The 14,481-nt window shown below is 49.9% G+C and overlaps 1 protein-coding gene across 1 annotated transcript in view; it reads right to left on the bottom strand.

The window, feature by feature from the left end:
* The window catches only part of acap1 (ArfGAP with coiled-coil, ankyrin repeat and PH domains 1), a 56,907-nt gene that overhangs the window by 23,132 nt on the left and 19,294 nt on the right, over positions 1-14,481 (bottom strand). The window contains exons 7-11 of the mRNA XM_055630950.1: positions 13,510-13,554; positions 12,055-12,150; positions 5,246-5,320; positions 2,538-2,650; positions 1,097-1,148 (exon numbers count right to left, since the gene is read on the bottom strand). Coding sequence (XP_055486925.1) covers positions 1,097-1,148; positions 2,538-2,650; positions 5,246-5,320; positions 12,055-12,150; positions 13,510-13,554 — 381 coding nt within the window. The remainder of the gene's footprint in view (positions 1-1,096; positions 1,149-2,537; positions 2,651-5,245; positions 5,321-12,054; positions 12,151-13,509; positions 13,555-14,481) is intronic.

The following is a 14,481-nucleotide window of genomic DNA, read 5'->3' as shown; positions in this document are numbered from 1 at the left end:
AGATGGAGGAGGACATTATTGCCTGAGGGAGTACAGAGAAGGTTCAGGACTGATCTGGGATGTCAGGACTTAAAGAAAGACTGGATAGACTTGGTTTATACTCTCTAGAATTTAGGAGATTGAGAGGGGATCTTATAGAAACTTACAAAATTCTTAAGGGGTTGGACAGGCTAGATGCAGGAAGATTGTTCCCGATGTTAGGGAAGTCCAGGACAAGGGATCACAGCTTAAGGATAAGGGGGAAATCCTTTAAAACCGAGATGAGAAGAACTTTTTTCATACAGAGAGTGGTGAATCTCTGGAACTCTCTGCCACAGAGGGTAGTTGAGGCCAGTTCATTGGCTATATTTAAGAGGGAGTTAGATGTGGCCCTTGTGGCTAAGGGGATCAGGGGGTATGGAGAGAAGACAGGGATGGGTTACTGAGTTGGATGATCAGCCATGATCATATTGAATGGCGAATGGTGCAGGCTCGAAGGGCCGAATGGCCTACTCCTGCACCTAATTTCTATGTTTCTATGTTTTGTCCCCAATTGATTCTTAAACTCTGTGTGTGTGTGTGTGTGGTGTGTGTGTGTGTGTGTGTGTGTGTGTGTGTGTGTGTGTGTGTGTGTGTGTGTGTGTGTGTGTGTGTGTGTGTGTGTGTGTGTGTGTGTGTGTGTGTGTGTGTGTGGCCTCTGGTTCTGGACCCCCCCCAACATCGGGAACATAAGTTGTCGGCGATGTTGGGGGAGTCCAGAACCAAGATTGTTAAGGGCTTGGACACGCTAGAGGCAGGAAACATGTTCCCGATGTTGGGGGAGTCCAGAACCAGGGTCACACACACAGTTTAAGAATAAGGGGTAAAGCCATTTAGAACAGAGACGAGGAAACACTTTTTCTCACACAGAGAGTTGTGAGTCTGTGGAATTCTCTGACTCAGAGGGCGGTGGAGGCCAGTTCTCTGGATGCTTTCAAGAGAGAGCTAGATAGTGCTCTTAAAGATAGTGGAGTCAGGGGATTATGGGGAGAAGGCAGGAACGGGGTACTGATTGGGCTGGGACTCTATTCCTTGGAGTGCAGGAGGATGATGGGCTGATCTGCTCGAGGACTCTCACCTTTAGCTTTTTCTGGTAGACCAACTGGTTGTTCTGAATGGAGAACCAACGCCTGTGGGTAAAGGAAACATCGAGGTGATCAGAACGATGAACACAGCAACTGAACATTCAACACCTCGGACAAAAATAGAATTTTAACAACACCCTGTATCTTATCAGAGCAAGAACCCCCCCCCCCCCCCCCCCCCCCCCCCCCCCACCCACCCCCCCCCCCCCCCCATTTTAGCAACACTTCAATAGACAATAGGCGCAGGAGTAGAGGCCATTCGGCCCTTCGAGCCAGCACCGCCATTCAATGTGATCATGGCTGATCATCCCCAATCAGTACCCCGTTCCTGCCTTCTCCCCCATATCCCCTGACTCCGCTATCTCTAAGAGCCCTATCTAGCTCTCTCTTGAAAGAATTCTCTCCAGAGAACCAGCCTCCACCAGAGAATTCCACAGACTCACCACTCTCTCTGTGAGAAAAAGTGTTTCCTCGTCTCCGTTCTAAATGGCTTACTCCTTATTCTTCAACTGTGTGTGTGTGTGAGTGTGAGTGTGTGTGTGTGTGTGTGAGTGTGTGTGCGAGTGTGTGTGTGGCCCCTGTGTGGACTCCCCCACATCAGGAACAATCTGTGTGCATGTAGCCTGTCCAACCCCTTGTGAATGTGTGTGTTTCTATAAGATGCCCCCTCAATCCTGTAAATTCTAGCGAGTACAAGCCGAGTGTATCCAGTCTTTCTTGTGTGTGAAGTCCTGACATCCCAGGAATCAGTCTGGTGAACCTTCTCTGTGGCCCCTTGTGGCAAGAATGTCTTTCCAAGATTAGGGGACAAAAACCTACGCATCTCCAGCCTGGTCTCACCAAGACCCTTACAAATGCAGTAGAACCTTCTATAAGATCCCCCCTCTATGGCCTCTAATTCTAGCGAGTACAAGCCGAGTCTATCCAAACTTTCTTCATATATCCAGGTCCTGGTCATCCCAGGAATCAGTCTGGTGAACCTCCCTCTCTGTACTCAAATCCTCTATGGCAAGAATGTCTTTCCTCAGATTAGGAGACCAAAACTGTACGCAATACTCCAGGTGTGGTCTCACCAAGACCCTGTACAACTGCACAGTAGAACCTCCCTGCTCCTAGACTCAAATCCTCTATGGCAAGAATGTCTTTCCTCAGATTAGGGGACCAAAACTGTACGCAATACTCCAGGTGTGGTCTCACCAAGACCCTGTACAACTGCAGTAGAACCTCCCTGCTCCTAGACTCAAATCCTTTTGCTATGAATGCTAACATACCATTGGCTTTCTTCACTGCCTGCTGCACCTGCATGCCTACTTTCAATGACTGGTGTACCATGACACCCAGGTCTCGTTGCATCTCCCCTTTTCTTAATCGGCCACCATTCGGGTAACACGGTGTACACCTCTGCGCGCATCTTTAAGAGGATGTTAACGGTACCTGTTCCAAGTTTTAAAGGCGTTACTTGCTCGTTTGTACAAATGTCCCTCCATGACAACTCCATTTGGGGCATCCATGTTAAATTCCAGCAGCGAATCATCATAGACCACGTCCTGTGGGGTGAAGAAATATTAATTAGCGGAGAGATACAGCACGGAGACCGGCCCGCCAGTGTCCGCACAGACCAGCGATCCCCGCAAATGAATGAATAAGTTTATTGGCCAAGTATTCACATACAAGGAATTTGCCTTGTTGCTCCGCCCGCAAGTGACAACATGACTTACAGCGACAGTTACGAATGACACTGTCATCCAATGGTGGCCGATTGGGAATCCACATTTTTATTGGGTGGGGCCCAGAGAATGCAGCGGACCTGGAAACACGTTTAATCATGGTACCTTCCGATATTCCGCAGATCATTGAAGTAGTTTATTTTGCAGGTGCAGCAGGTCAGTATTTCATACCAGAAGGGAATGGTACAAAAAACAAAAGAGTGCGCTATGGTTAGCTTTTGGCATAGCAAAAGGATTTGAGTATAGGAGATATTAGAGGAATTATAATCTAGCAATGTTGTAAATTGGATCTTGGTGAGACGAAACATTTATGCACCTGGAGTATTGCGTACAGTTTTTATAGGTTCTCCAATCTCTTCTAATCCATGAGTTTAAGGACATTATTGCCAAGAAATATTAGGGAGTGCAGAGACGGTTCACCAGTGTCACTGATTCCTGGGATGTCAGGACATGGAATCCTTGTTGTCTCCGCCCGCAAGTGACAACATGAACAGCGACTGGACTAGACTTGGATTTATACTCTCTAAAATTTAGAAGATTGAGAGGAGGAACTGCAGATGCTCTTATAGACAAAAATGCTGGACAAAATTCTTAAGGGGCATTATGGACAATAGCATAGATGCCCTTCGGACCCAGCATTGTTCCCGATGTTAGGCAATAGACCAGGACAGAGGCCATTCGGCCCTCCACACCGCTTATTCAATGTGATCACGGCTGGAATCCCCAATCAGTACCCCGTAAATATCCCCTCGAGATGAGAAGAGCTTTTCTTGAAAGCATCCAGAGAGGCCGCCTCCACCGCCCTGAGTGAATCTCTGGAACTCTCTGCCACAGAGGGAAAAAGTTTTCCTCGGTCCAGTTCTATTGGCTATATTTAAGAGGGAGTTAGATGTGTGTGTTTGTGGCTGTGGGTGTCAAGGGGTGTGTGAGTGTGTGTGTGTGTGGGTGTGGGTGTGTGTGAGTGTGTGATGATGTGCCATGATGTGTATTGTGTGTGTGGTGCAGGCTCGAAGGGTTCTGGAATCCCCTACTTTTCTTGCAGTTAGTACCTAATTTCACCAAATTTGGTATTTGTTTCTATAGAAACACATAGAACCATTAAAGCCTGCACCGCCATTCAATATGACACTTCGTAATATACCTGACTTCTCTCCAAACCCTCTGATCGGCCACATCTAAACCCTACGCCAAATGAACTGTTATCGATTAAACATGTGAATTAACTAAAATACCAGGGAAAATGTTTAAGAAGGAACTGCAGATGCTGGAAAAATCGGTAGACAAAAATGCTGGAGAAACTCAGCGGGTGAGGCAGCATCTATCGAGTGGAGGAATAGAAACATAGAAAATAGGCCCTTTGACCCAGCACCAGCATTCAATAGACAATAGGCAATAGGCGCAGGAGTAGAGGTCATTCGGCCCTTCGACCCAGCACCAGCACCGCCATTCAATGTGATCACGGCTGATCATCCCCAATCAGTACCCCGTTCCTGCCTTCTCCCCATATCCCCCGACTCCGCTATTTTTAAGTTGTACAGGGTCTCACCAAGACCCTATACAACTGCAGTAGAACCTCCCTGCTCCTAGACTCAAATCCTTTTGCTGTGAAGTATCTAATTGAAGTATCTGGGATGCGGCCTTGTTAGATCACAGCTAACTAAATGTGGCCTTCCAACATGTAAAATGTCCCCACCCCAGGCCTAGTGTATTGGGCAGCTCGACGGACATTGCAACGGCCTCTGCAGTCCGTCTGTCCCGTTGAGGGTTTAGTTTGTGTGTGGGGGGAGGGGGAAACTTTTAGATCTCTCCCCTGTACGGGGAAAAGGACCCAACCTTTTCCCATTGCCGTTGGGGCCTCCGTTGTCGTTGGGGCCTGGCGCCGTGGAGCGGCCTCCAACCGGAACGAGCCGGGGGCTCAAGTCACGGAGCTTGGCGGAGCTGCGGACTTACCATCGTGGAGCTGGCCCGGTTTCGGAGCGTGGGGAGCAGCGGTGGCGGGCGGCTGGGACCCGACTGCGGTGGATGGTGACACGGGGAGATCGCGGGTCCCCGGTGGGAGACGGCGTTGCGGGGCTCCGGGAACGGCGACTTCTCCCGCCCGAGTTGCGGGGTTGAGAGTGGCCTGGAGCGGGGGCCTTACATCGCCCGGCGCGGCTTAAACAGCTGCGGGACTTGCTAGCGCCCGCCGGGGGCTTTGACTTTGACATCGGGAGAAGAATGGAGCGCAGGGAAGAGACACGACTTTGCCTTCCATCGCAGTGAAGCGGAGATTCACTGTGATGGATGTTTGTGTGAATTGTGTTAAGTGTGTGTCTTGGTTCTTTCCTTGTATGACTGCAGGAACCAAATTTCTTTTGAACTTCATGTGAGTTGCAAATGACAAATAAACGGTATGGTATCGTATTGTACACATACCTTCTGTTTGATGACTGCATGCCTCTGCTCCATATCACGCTTGTCTCGAGCTGAATTCAACTCCAGCTGATGCAACTGAGCAGGGAATGAGACACAAAAGATCAACGTTAGTCTTTGCCCCATTCACCGGCTCGCAAAGGGATTCGAGTTGCTTAATAAACCTAGATGTAAAAAGTCTGAAGAAGGGTCTCGACCCGAAACGTCGCCCATTCCTTCTCGGCAGAGACGCTGCCTGTCCCGCTGAGTTACTCCTGTAAATTGTCCGCAGTGTGTGTGTGTGTGTTAGCGTGCGGGGATCGCTGGTCGGCACGGACTCGGTGGGCTGAAGGTCCTGTTTCCGCGCTGTGTCTCTAAACTAAACTCATCTGGGTCAGACAGTGTCTCTGGAGAAATGGGTGACATAGACAATAGGTGCAGGATGAGGAGGCCATTCGGCCCTTCGAGCCAGCACCGCCATCATTGCGATCATGGCTGATCGTCCCCAATCAATGACCCGTGCCTGCCTTCTCCCCATATCCCTCGACTCCACTAGCCCCTAGAGCTCTATCTAACTCTCTCTTAACTCCATCCAGTGACTTGGCCTCCACTGCCCTCTGTGGCAGGGAATTCCACAAATTCACAAGTTTTTTCTCACCTCAGTCTTAAATGACCTCCCCTTTATTCTAACACTGTGTGTGTGGCCCCTGGTTCTGGACTCGCCCAACATTCGGAACATTTTTCCTGCATCTAGCATGTCCAGTCATTCTATAATTTTATATGTTTCTATAAGATCCCCCCCCTCATCCTTCTAAACTCCAGTGAAACGTCGAGACCCCTCTCTCCTTCAGACTCAAGGGTCTCGGCCCGAAACGTCACCCATTCCTTTTCTCCAGAGATGCTGTCTGACCCGCTGAGTTATTTGGTAGGATTTGAGTATAGCAGCAGGGAGGTTCTACTGCAGTTGTACAGGGTCTTGGTGAGACCACACCTGGAGTATTGCGTACAGTTTTGGTCTCCGAGTCTGAGGAAAGACATTCTTGCCATAGAGGGAGTACAGAGAAGGTTCACCAGACTGATTCCTGGGATGGCAGGACGCTCATATGAAGAAAGACTGGATAGACTCGGCTTGTACTCGCTAGAATTTAGTAGATTGAGGGGGGGGGATCTTATAGAAACTTACAAAATTCTTAAGGGGTTGGACAGGCTAGATGCAGGAAGATTGTTCCCGATGTTGGGGAAGTCCAGAACAAGGGGCCACACACACAGTTTAAGGATAAGGGGGAAATCCTTTAAAACCGAGATGAGAAAATCATTTTTTTCCCCACACACACACACACACAGAGTGGTGAATCTGTGGAATTCTCTGCCACAGAAGGTAGTTGAGGCCACACAGTTCATTGGCTATATTTAAGAGGGAGTTGGATGTGGCCCTTGTGGCTAAAGGGATCAGGGGGTATGGAGAGAAGGCAGGTACAGGATACTGAGTTGGATGATCAGCCATGATCATATTGAATGGCGAATGGTGCAGGCTCGAAGGGCTGAATGGCCTCTACTCCTGCACCTATTGTCTATGTTTCTATGTTTCTATCTGTATTCACATTTGATTTTCTGTCACTGATGTTGGTCCGTTGAAGGCCACAGCTGTCTCCGGACATCACAACAGGAAGAGATGAATATGTGGGAAGGTTCAGCAGAATTAAAGGAAGCTTTTATCACGGATCCTCGGATAGACGCTCGGAAAAACTCCTGGTTTTAATGAACAGTTTGGAAAATGCAGCTCTATGTACAGTCAGTGTTACTCCTAGCAAATGCCTGGACAAGAAACGTTGAGACTCACACACAACATCCCCAATAGACAATAGACGCAGGAGTGGAGGCCATTCGGCCCTTCGAGCCAGCACCGCCATTCAATGTGATCGTGGCTGATCATCCCCAATCAGTACCCCGTTCCTGCCTTCTCCCCATATCCCCGTGACTCCGCTATCTTTGAGAGCCCTATCTAGCTCTCTCTTGAAAGCATCCAGAGAACCGGCCTCCACCGCCCTCTGAGGCAGAGAAATCCACAGACTCACAACTCCGCTATCTTTAAGAGCCCTATCCAGCTCTCTCTTGAAAGCATCCAGAGAACCGGCCTCCACCGCCCTCTGAGGCAGAGAATTCCACAGACTCACAACTCTCTCTGTGAGAAAATGTGTTTGTTTCGTGTCTGTGTGTGTGTAAATGTGTGTGTGTGGCCCCTGGTTCTGGACTCCCCCAACATGTGGAACATGTGTGTGTGTGTGTGTCCAAACCCTGTCTGTGTATGTGTGAGTGTGTCTGTGTGTGTGTGTGTGTGTGTGTGTGTGTGTGTGTGTGTGTGTGTGTGTGTGTGTGTGGCCCCTGGTTCTGGACTCCCCCAACATCGCTCACAACATGTTTGCTCACGATACCCCAAACGCAGCCTTAGACTTAGGCCAAGACTGAAGATGTGAGTGGAGAAGATTCCTCGACCCGGAACATCGCCCGTTCCTTCTCTCCGCAGATGCCGCCCATCCCGCTGAGTTACTCCAGCATGTTGTGTCCATTCGCGGGGAAGGTGGCATACCAAACCACTGACTCAATCACACAGAGCATTAAGGGGGCCTGTCCCACTTGCGTGTCGTTGGCATGCAAATTACGCAACCTCGTGTTTGCGTTGAGGGGTTTGTGTAGTTGTGCGCAAGATCGCGTGGGGCTCCGAAATTTTTGTAGCGAAGGAAATCTTCGCGCGCCAACGGCCTATCGCGGAACTGACGATGGGCGCGACTCACGGCCATTGTGCTCCGGGTCCGCTCCCACTTCAACTCCCAGGAAAATTGAAGATCGACACAAAATGCTGGAGTAACTCAGCGGGACCGGCAGCATCTCCGGAGAGAAGCAACGGGTGACGTTTCGGGGTCGAGACCCTTCTCTTCAGAGTCTCGACACGAAACCGTCTCTCCGGAGATGCCGCTGAGTTACTCCAGCTTTGTGTCCATCTTCAAATGACGTCACGCGCTCCAGACGGCTGCATGGGCGCATGTAATCGCGCCCGACCTTCGCGGGACCGTCACGGCGGCACGAGGTCGCGTAATTTGCGTGCCAAGGACACGCAAGTGGGACAGGCCCTTTAGCCCCCACACACACACGTATATCACACACACACACACGCACACACACATATCACACGCACACGCGCGCACACACGCGCACATACGCGCACACACACGTATATCACACGCACACGCACGCACGCACACGCGCACACACACACACACATATCACACACACACACACACAAATACACACACGCATACGCATACGCACACACACATACGCACACACACATGCACACACACACACACACACACACACACACACGCACACACACACACACGCATACACACACGCACACACACACACACGCATACGCACACACACGCATACGCACACACACACATATATACGCACACACACACACACACACACGTACATACACACACACACATTCACACACACACACATACACGCACACACACGCACACACACGTGCACACACACACATACGCACACACACACACATACACGCACACACACACACGTACACACACACACACATGTACACACACACACACACACGCACACACACGCACACACGCACACACACGTACACACACACGCACACACACACACACACGTATATCACACGCACGCACACACACACACACACTCACACGTATATCACACGCACACGCATATCACACACACACCCCCTTGCGGTGAGCCGATACTGACCCTGCCTCTGTTCTGGAGCGGGCAGGTCCAGATTCGGCAACGAGAAGGTTCAATCCCGCTCCGGGCCATTCCCGGGGATTGTTAGGGAACCTGCCTCCCGATATTCCCAGAAGCCGAGGATCCCTGAAACTACATTTCTTTGCGCACATCCTGTTGTTTTTAAAAAGAGTCTCGTCCGAACCGCCAGCTGATACAACCACTTCCTGCCCGCTGTCTCTCTGCGAGTTGGAAGGAACTGCAGGTGCCGGTTGATCCCAAAGATAGACACAAAGTGCTGGAGGAACTCAGCGGGGACAGACTGAAGACTTGTGCCCGAGGAAGGGTCTCGACCCGAAACGTCACCTATTCCTTTTCCCCAGAGATACGCAATAGACAACAGACAACGGGTGCAGGCCATTCGGCCCTTCGAGCCAGCACCGCCATTCAATGTGATCATGGCTGATCATCCCCAACCAGTACCCCGTTCCTGCCTTCTCCCCTGACTCCGCTATCTTTAAGAGCACTATCTAGCTCTCTCTTGAAAGCATCCAGAGAACCGGCCTCCACCGCCCTCTGAGGCAGAGAATTCCACAGACTCACCACCACTCTCTGTGAGAAAAAGTGTTTCCTCGTCTCCGTTCTAAATGGCCGTACCCCTTATTCTTAAACAGTGTGTGTGTGTGTGTGTGGCCCCTGGTTCTGGACTCCCCCAACATCGGGAACATGTTTACCTGCCTCTAGCGTGTCCAAACCCTTAACAATCTCATATATGTTTCAACGAGATTCCCTCTCATCCTTTTAAACTCCAGAGTGTACAAGCCCACAGCCTCCACCGCCCTCCGAGGCAGAGAATTCCACAGACTCACAACTCTCTGAGAGAAAAAGTGTTTCCTCGTCTCCGTTCTAAATGGCCGACCCCTTATTCTTAAAGCTGCCCTCATTCTCCTCATTCTCCTTATCGTTAAAGATGCTGTCTGACCCGCTGAGTTAAGGGGCTGTTCCACTTGGCAGTCGTCGACAAAATGGCCAAATGCAACGGGCCCTTTACTCCAGCGTTTTGTGTCTATCTTCTTTGCCTGGGCGGTGCTGGCTCGAAGGGCCGAATGGCCTACTCCTGCACCTATTGTCTATTGTCTATCTGTGGACAAAAGGAGGATTTAGCACCGATAGTCCCTGCTGACACATTGTCCACTGAATGCTGTTTAGTTTGCCTAGCACCGTGTAACATGACGATAGAAACATAGAAACATAGAAATTAGGTGCAGGAGTAGAGGCCATTCGGCCCTTCGAGCCTGCACCGCCATTCAATACGATCATGGCTGATCATCCAACTCAGTATCCCGTACCTGCCTTCTCTCCATACCCTCTGATCCCCTTAGCCACAAGGGCCACATCTAACTCACTCTTAAATATAGCCAATGAACTGGCATCTACTACCCTCTGCGGCAGAGAATTCCACAGATTCACCACTCTCTGTGAAAAAAAAAGTCTCTTCTCATCTCGGTTTTAAAGGATTTCCCCCTTATCCTTAAGCTGTGACCCCTTGTCCTGGACTTCCCCAACATCGGGAACAATCTTCCTGCATCTAGCCTGTCCAACCCCTTAAGAATTTTGTAAGTTTCTATAAGATCCCCTCTCAATCTCCTAAATTCTAGAGAGTATAAACCAAGTCTATCCAGTCTTTCTTCATAAGACAGTCCTGCCATCCCAGGAATCAGTCTGGTGAACCTTCTCTGCACTCCCTCTACGGCAATAATGTCCTTCCTCAGATTTGGAGACCAAAACTGTACGCAATACTCCAGGTGTGGTCTCACCAAGACCCTGTACAACTGCAGTAGAATCTCCCTGCTCCTATACTCAAATCCTTTTGCTATGAAAGCTAACATACCATTCGCTTTCTTCACTGCCTGCTGCACCTGCATGCCTACTTCCAATGACTGGTGTCCATTATCTAAATGGTGGCCGACTAGGAAAAGGATAGAGTTAGTGGACCGGGATCACTGGTCAGCACGGACCCGGCGGGCCGAATGGCCTTGTTTCCACGCTGTATATCTAAACTACTTAAACTAGCGTTTAAGAAGGAACTGTGCAGATGCTGGAAAAATCGAAGGTAGACAAAAATGCTGGAGAGACTCAGCTGGTGAGGCAGCATCTATGTGGAGCGAAGGAATAGGTGACGTTTCGGGCCGAAATCCTAATCTTCAGATTAATGCCCCATTTTTTAGATAACTCTAGGCTGAATAATTTGAGAGGGGGGGGGAATGATTGAAAACGGGGAGTCTTAGTTTAGAGATACAGTGTGGAAACACGCCTACCGGGTCTGCACCGACCAGCGATCCCCGCACACTAACACTATCCTACACACACACACTGGGGACAATTTATATTTATTCCAAGTTGATTAACCTACAAATCCGCACGTCTTTGGAGCGTGGGAGGAAAAGGAAGATCCCAGGGGCAGGTCACGGGGAGAACGTGCAAACTCCGTACAGAGAGCACCCGGGTCTCCGGCGCTGAGCTCGCTGTGAGTAAGTGACAATCCTCCTCGCTCCTCCTCACTCACCCCCCTGCAGGAACTATACAACAGGAGGTGCAACTCCAGAGCAAACAAAATCATGAGAGACCCCTTCCACCCCTGCAACGGACTGTTCCAGCCGCTACGGTCAGGCAAACGCCTCCGTTGCCATGCGGTGGGGGCGGAGAGGTTGAGAAGGAGTTTCTTCCCAGAGGCCATTCGGACTGTAAACGCCTTTCTCACCAGGGACTAACTCTACAGAACGTGTTTCCTTCTATTATTTATTATGTAAAAGAATATGTGTGTTATGATTGTGTTTATAATTTGTTTGGTTGTTTTGTTGTTTGTCTTTTGCACAAAAGTCCGCGAGCATTGCCACTGCACATCATTTCACGGCACATCTCGTATGTGTATGTGACAAATAAACTTGACTTGACTTGACAACATCACATACGGTTAACTGCGAGCAAGTCTACTGCTGCGCCACCGTTGCGGAGGGCCGCGTACGGTGGATGCCCGCGCCCGGCGACAAGTGGCCGCGTACCTGCTCGGCGAGCTTCTTCTTATACGCGTCAAGTTGCCGTAGAGTCTCGTGGCCTTGAGAGAAGAAAGTGTACTGTGCATCCATCAAGGTAACCATCTGAAGGCAATCAGATCAGAAACGTTATGTACCCGAAAAAATGCGTTTATCGTCCAAGTATTCACATACAAGGAATTTGCCTCGGTGCTCCGCCCGCAAGCGACAACGACATACAGTAACAATTAAGAATGACACATAAAACATTAAACATTAATAATAAAACATTAAACGTGCGAATGGAATAAAATACCACAGCAAACGGAGGCTACAGACTTTTGGTTATTGAGTAGACAATCGACAATAGACAATAGGTGCAGGGGTAGAGGCCATTCGGCCCTTCGAGCCAGCACTATTCGCCATTCAATGTGATCATGGCTGATCATCCCCAATCAGTACCCCGTTCTCGCCTGACTCTGCTATCGTTAAGAGCCCTCTCTTGAAAGCATCCAGAGAACCGGCCTCCACCGCCCTCGGAGGCAGAGAATTCCACAGACTCACCACTCTCTGTGAGAAAAAGTGTTTCCTCGTCTCCGTTATAAATGGCCGACCCCTTATTCTTCAACTGTGTGTGTGTGTGTGGCCCCTGGTTCTGGACTCCCCCAAACATGTTTCCTGCCTCCAGCGTGTCCAAACCCTTAACAATCTTATATGTTTCAATGAGGAACCCTCTCATCCTTCTAAACTCCACAGAGTGTACAAGCCCACAGCCGCTCCATTCTCTCAGAATATATGACAGTCCCGCCATCCCGGGAATTAATCTGGTGAACCTACGCTGGGCTCCCTCAATAGCAAGAATGTCCTTCTTCAAATTAGGGGACCAAAACTGCACACAATACTCCAGGTGTGGTCTCACCAGGGCCCTGTACAACTGCAGAAGGGCCTCTTTGCTCCTAGACTCAACTCCTCTTGTTATGAAGGCCAACAGGCCAAAACTGCACACAATACTCCAGGTGTGGTCTCACTAGGGCCCTGTACAACTGCAGAAGGACCTCTTTGCTCCTAGACTCAACTCCTCTTGTTATGAAGGCCAACAGGCCAAAACTGCACACAATACTCCAGGTGTGGTCTCACCAGGGCCCTGTACAACTGCAGAAGGGCCTCTTTGCTCCTATACTCAACTCCTCTTGTTATGAAGGCCAACAGGCCAAAACTGCACATAATACTCCAGGTGTGGTCTCACTAGGGCCCTGTACAACTGCAGAAGGACCTCTTTGCTCCTATACCCGACTCCACTTGTTATGAAGGCCAACAGGCCAAAACTGCACACAATACTCTAGGTGTGGTCTCACTAGGGCCCTGTACAACTACAGAAGGGCCTCTTTGCTCCTATACTCGATTCCTCTTGCTGCACCCCCTCAATCCTGGCCCTAGCCCCCACCATTGCACACAGGGGTGGACAAGTTGCACAAACATACTCACAAAGTGTAGTATCTCATTTTTCTTCTTTGCTTGAATGACATTTATCTAAAATGTTAAACAAAAACTCCAGGTCAGAAAAATCCAGAAACACGCGTTTAGTTTAATGGTTGCAGCGCGGAAACAGGCCCTTCGGCCCTCCGAGTTCGTGCTGGCCAGCGATCCCCGCACACTAACACTCTCCCGCGCCCATTTGGGACAAGGTACAACCTTTACCAAAGCCAATTAACCTACAAACTTGTTCAAGAAGGAACTGCGGATGCTGGAAAAATCGAAGGTAGACACAAAAATGCTGGAGAAATTCAACGGGTGAGGCAGCATCTATGGAGCGAAGGAAATAGGCGATGTTTCAATGAGGTTCCTCCCCCCCCCCCCCCCTCCCCTCCCTCCCCCCCCCTCGCCATTCAATGTGATCATGGCTGATCATCCCCAATCCGTCCCCCGTTCCTGCCTTCTCCCCTGACTCCACTATCTTTAAGAGCCCTATCTAGCTCTCTCTTGAAAGCTTCCAGAGAACCGGCCTCCACCGCCCTCTGAAGCAGAGAATTCCACAGACTCACAACTCTCTGTGTGAGAAAAAGTGTTTCCTCGTCTCCGTTCTAAATGGCCGACCCCTTATTCTTAAACTGTGTGTGTGTGTGTGGCCCCTGGTTCTGGACTCCCCCAACATCGGGAACATGTTTCCTGTCTCTAGCGTGTCCAAACCCTAACAATCTTATATGTTTCAATGAGATACCCTCTCATCCTTCGAAACTCCAGAGTGTACAAGCCCAGCCGCTCCATTCTCTCAGCATATGACAGTCCCGCCATCCCGGGAATTAACCTGGTGAACCTACGCTGGGCTCCCTCAATATCAAGAATGTCCTTCCTCAAATTAGGGAACCAAAACTGTACAGAATACTCCAGGTGTGGTCTCACCAGGGCCCTGTACAACTGCAGAAGGACCTGTTTGCTCCTATACTCAACTCCTCTTGT

The sequence above is a fragment of the Leucoraja erinacea genome, unplaced genomic scaffold (genome assembly GCF_028641065.1).
Source record: "Leucoraja erinacea ecotype New England unplaced genomic scaffold, Leri_hhj_1 Leri_58S, whole genome shotgun sequence".
Classification (NCBI taxonomy): domain Eukaryota; kingdom Metazoa; phylum Chordata; class Chondrichthyes; order Rajiformes; family Rajidae; genus Leucoraja; species Leucoraja erinaceus.
The sequence above is the reverse complement of the archived record's forward strand: the minus strand, read 5'-3'. Positions and strand labels throughout refer to the sequence as shown.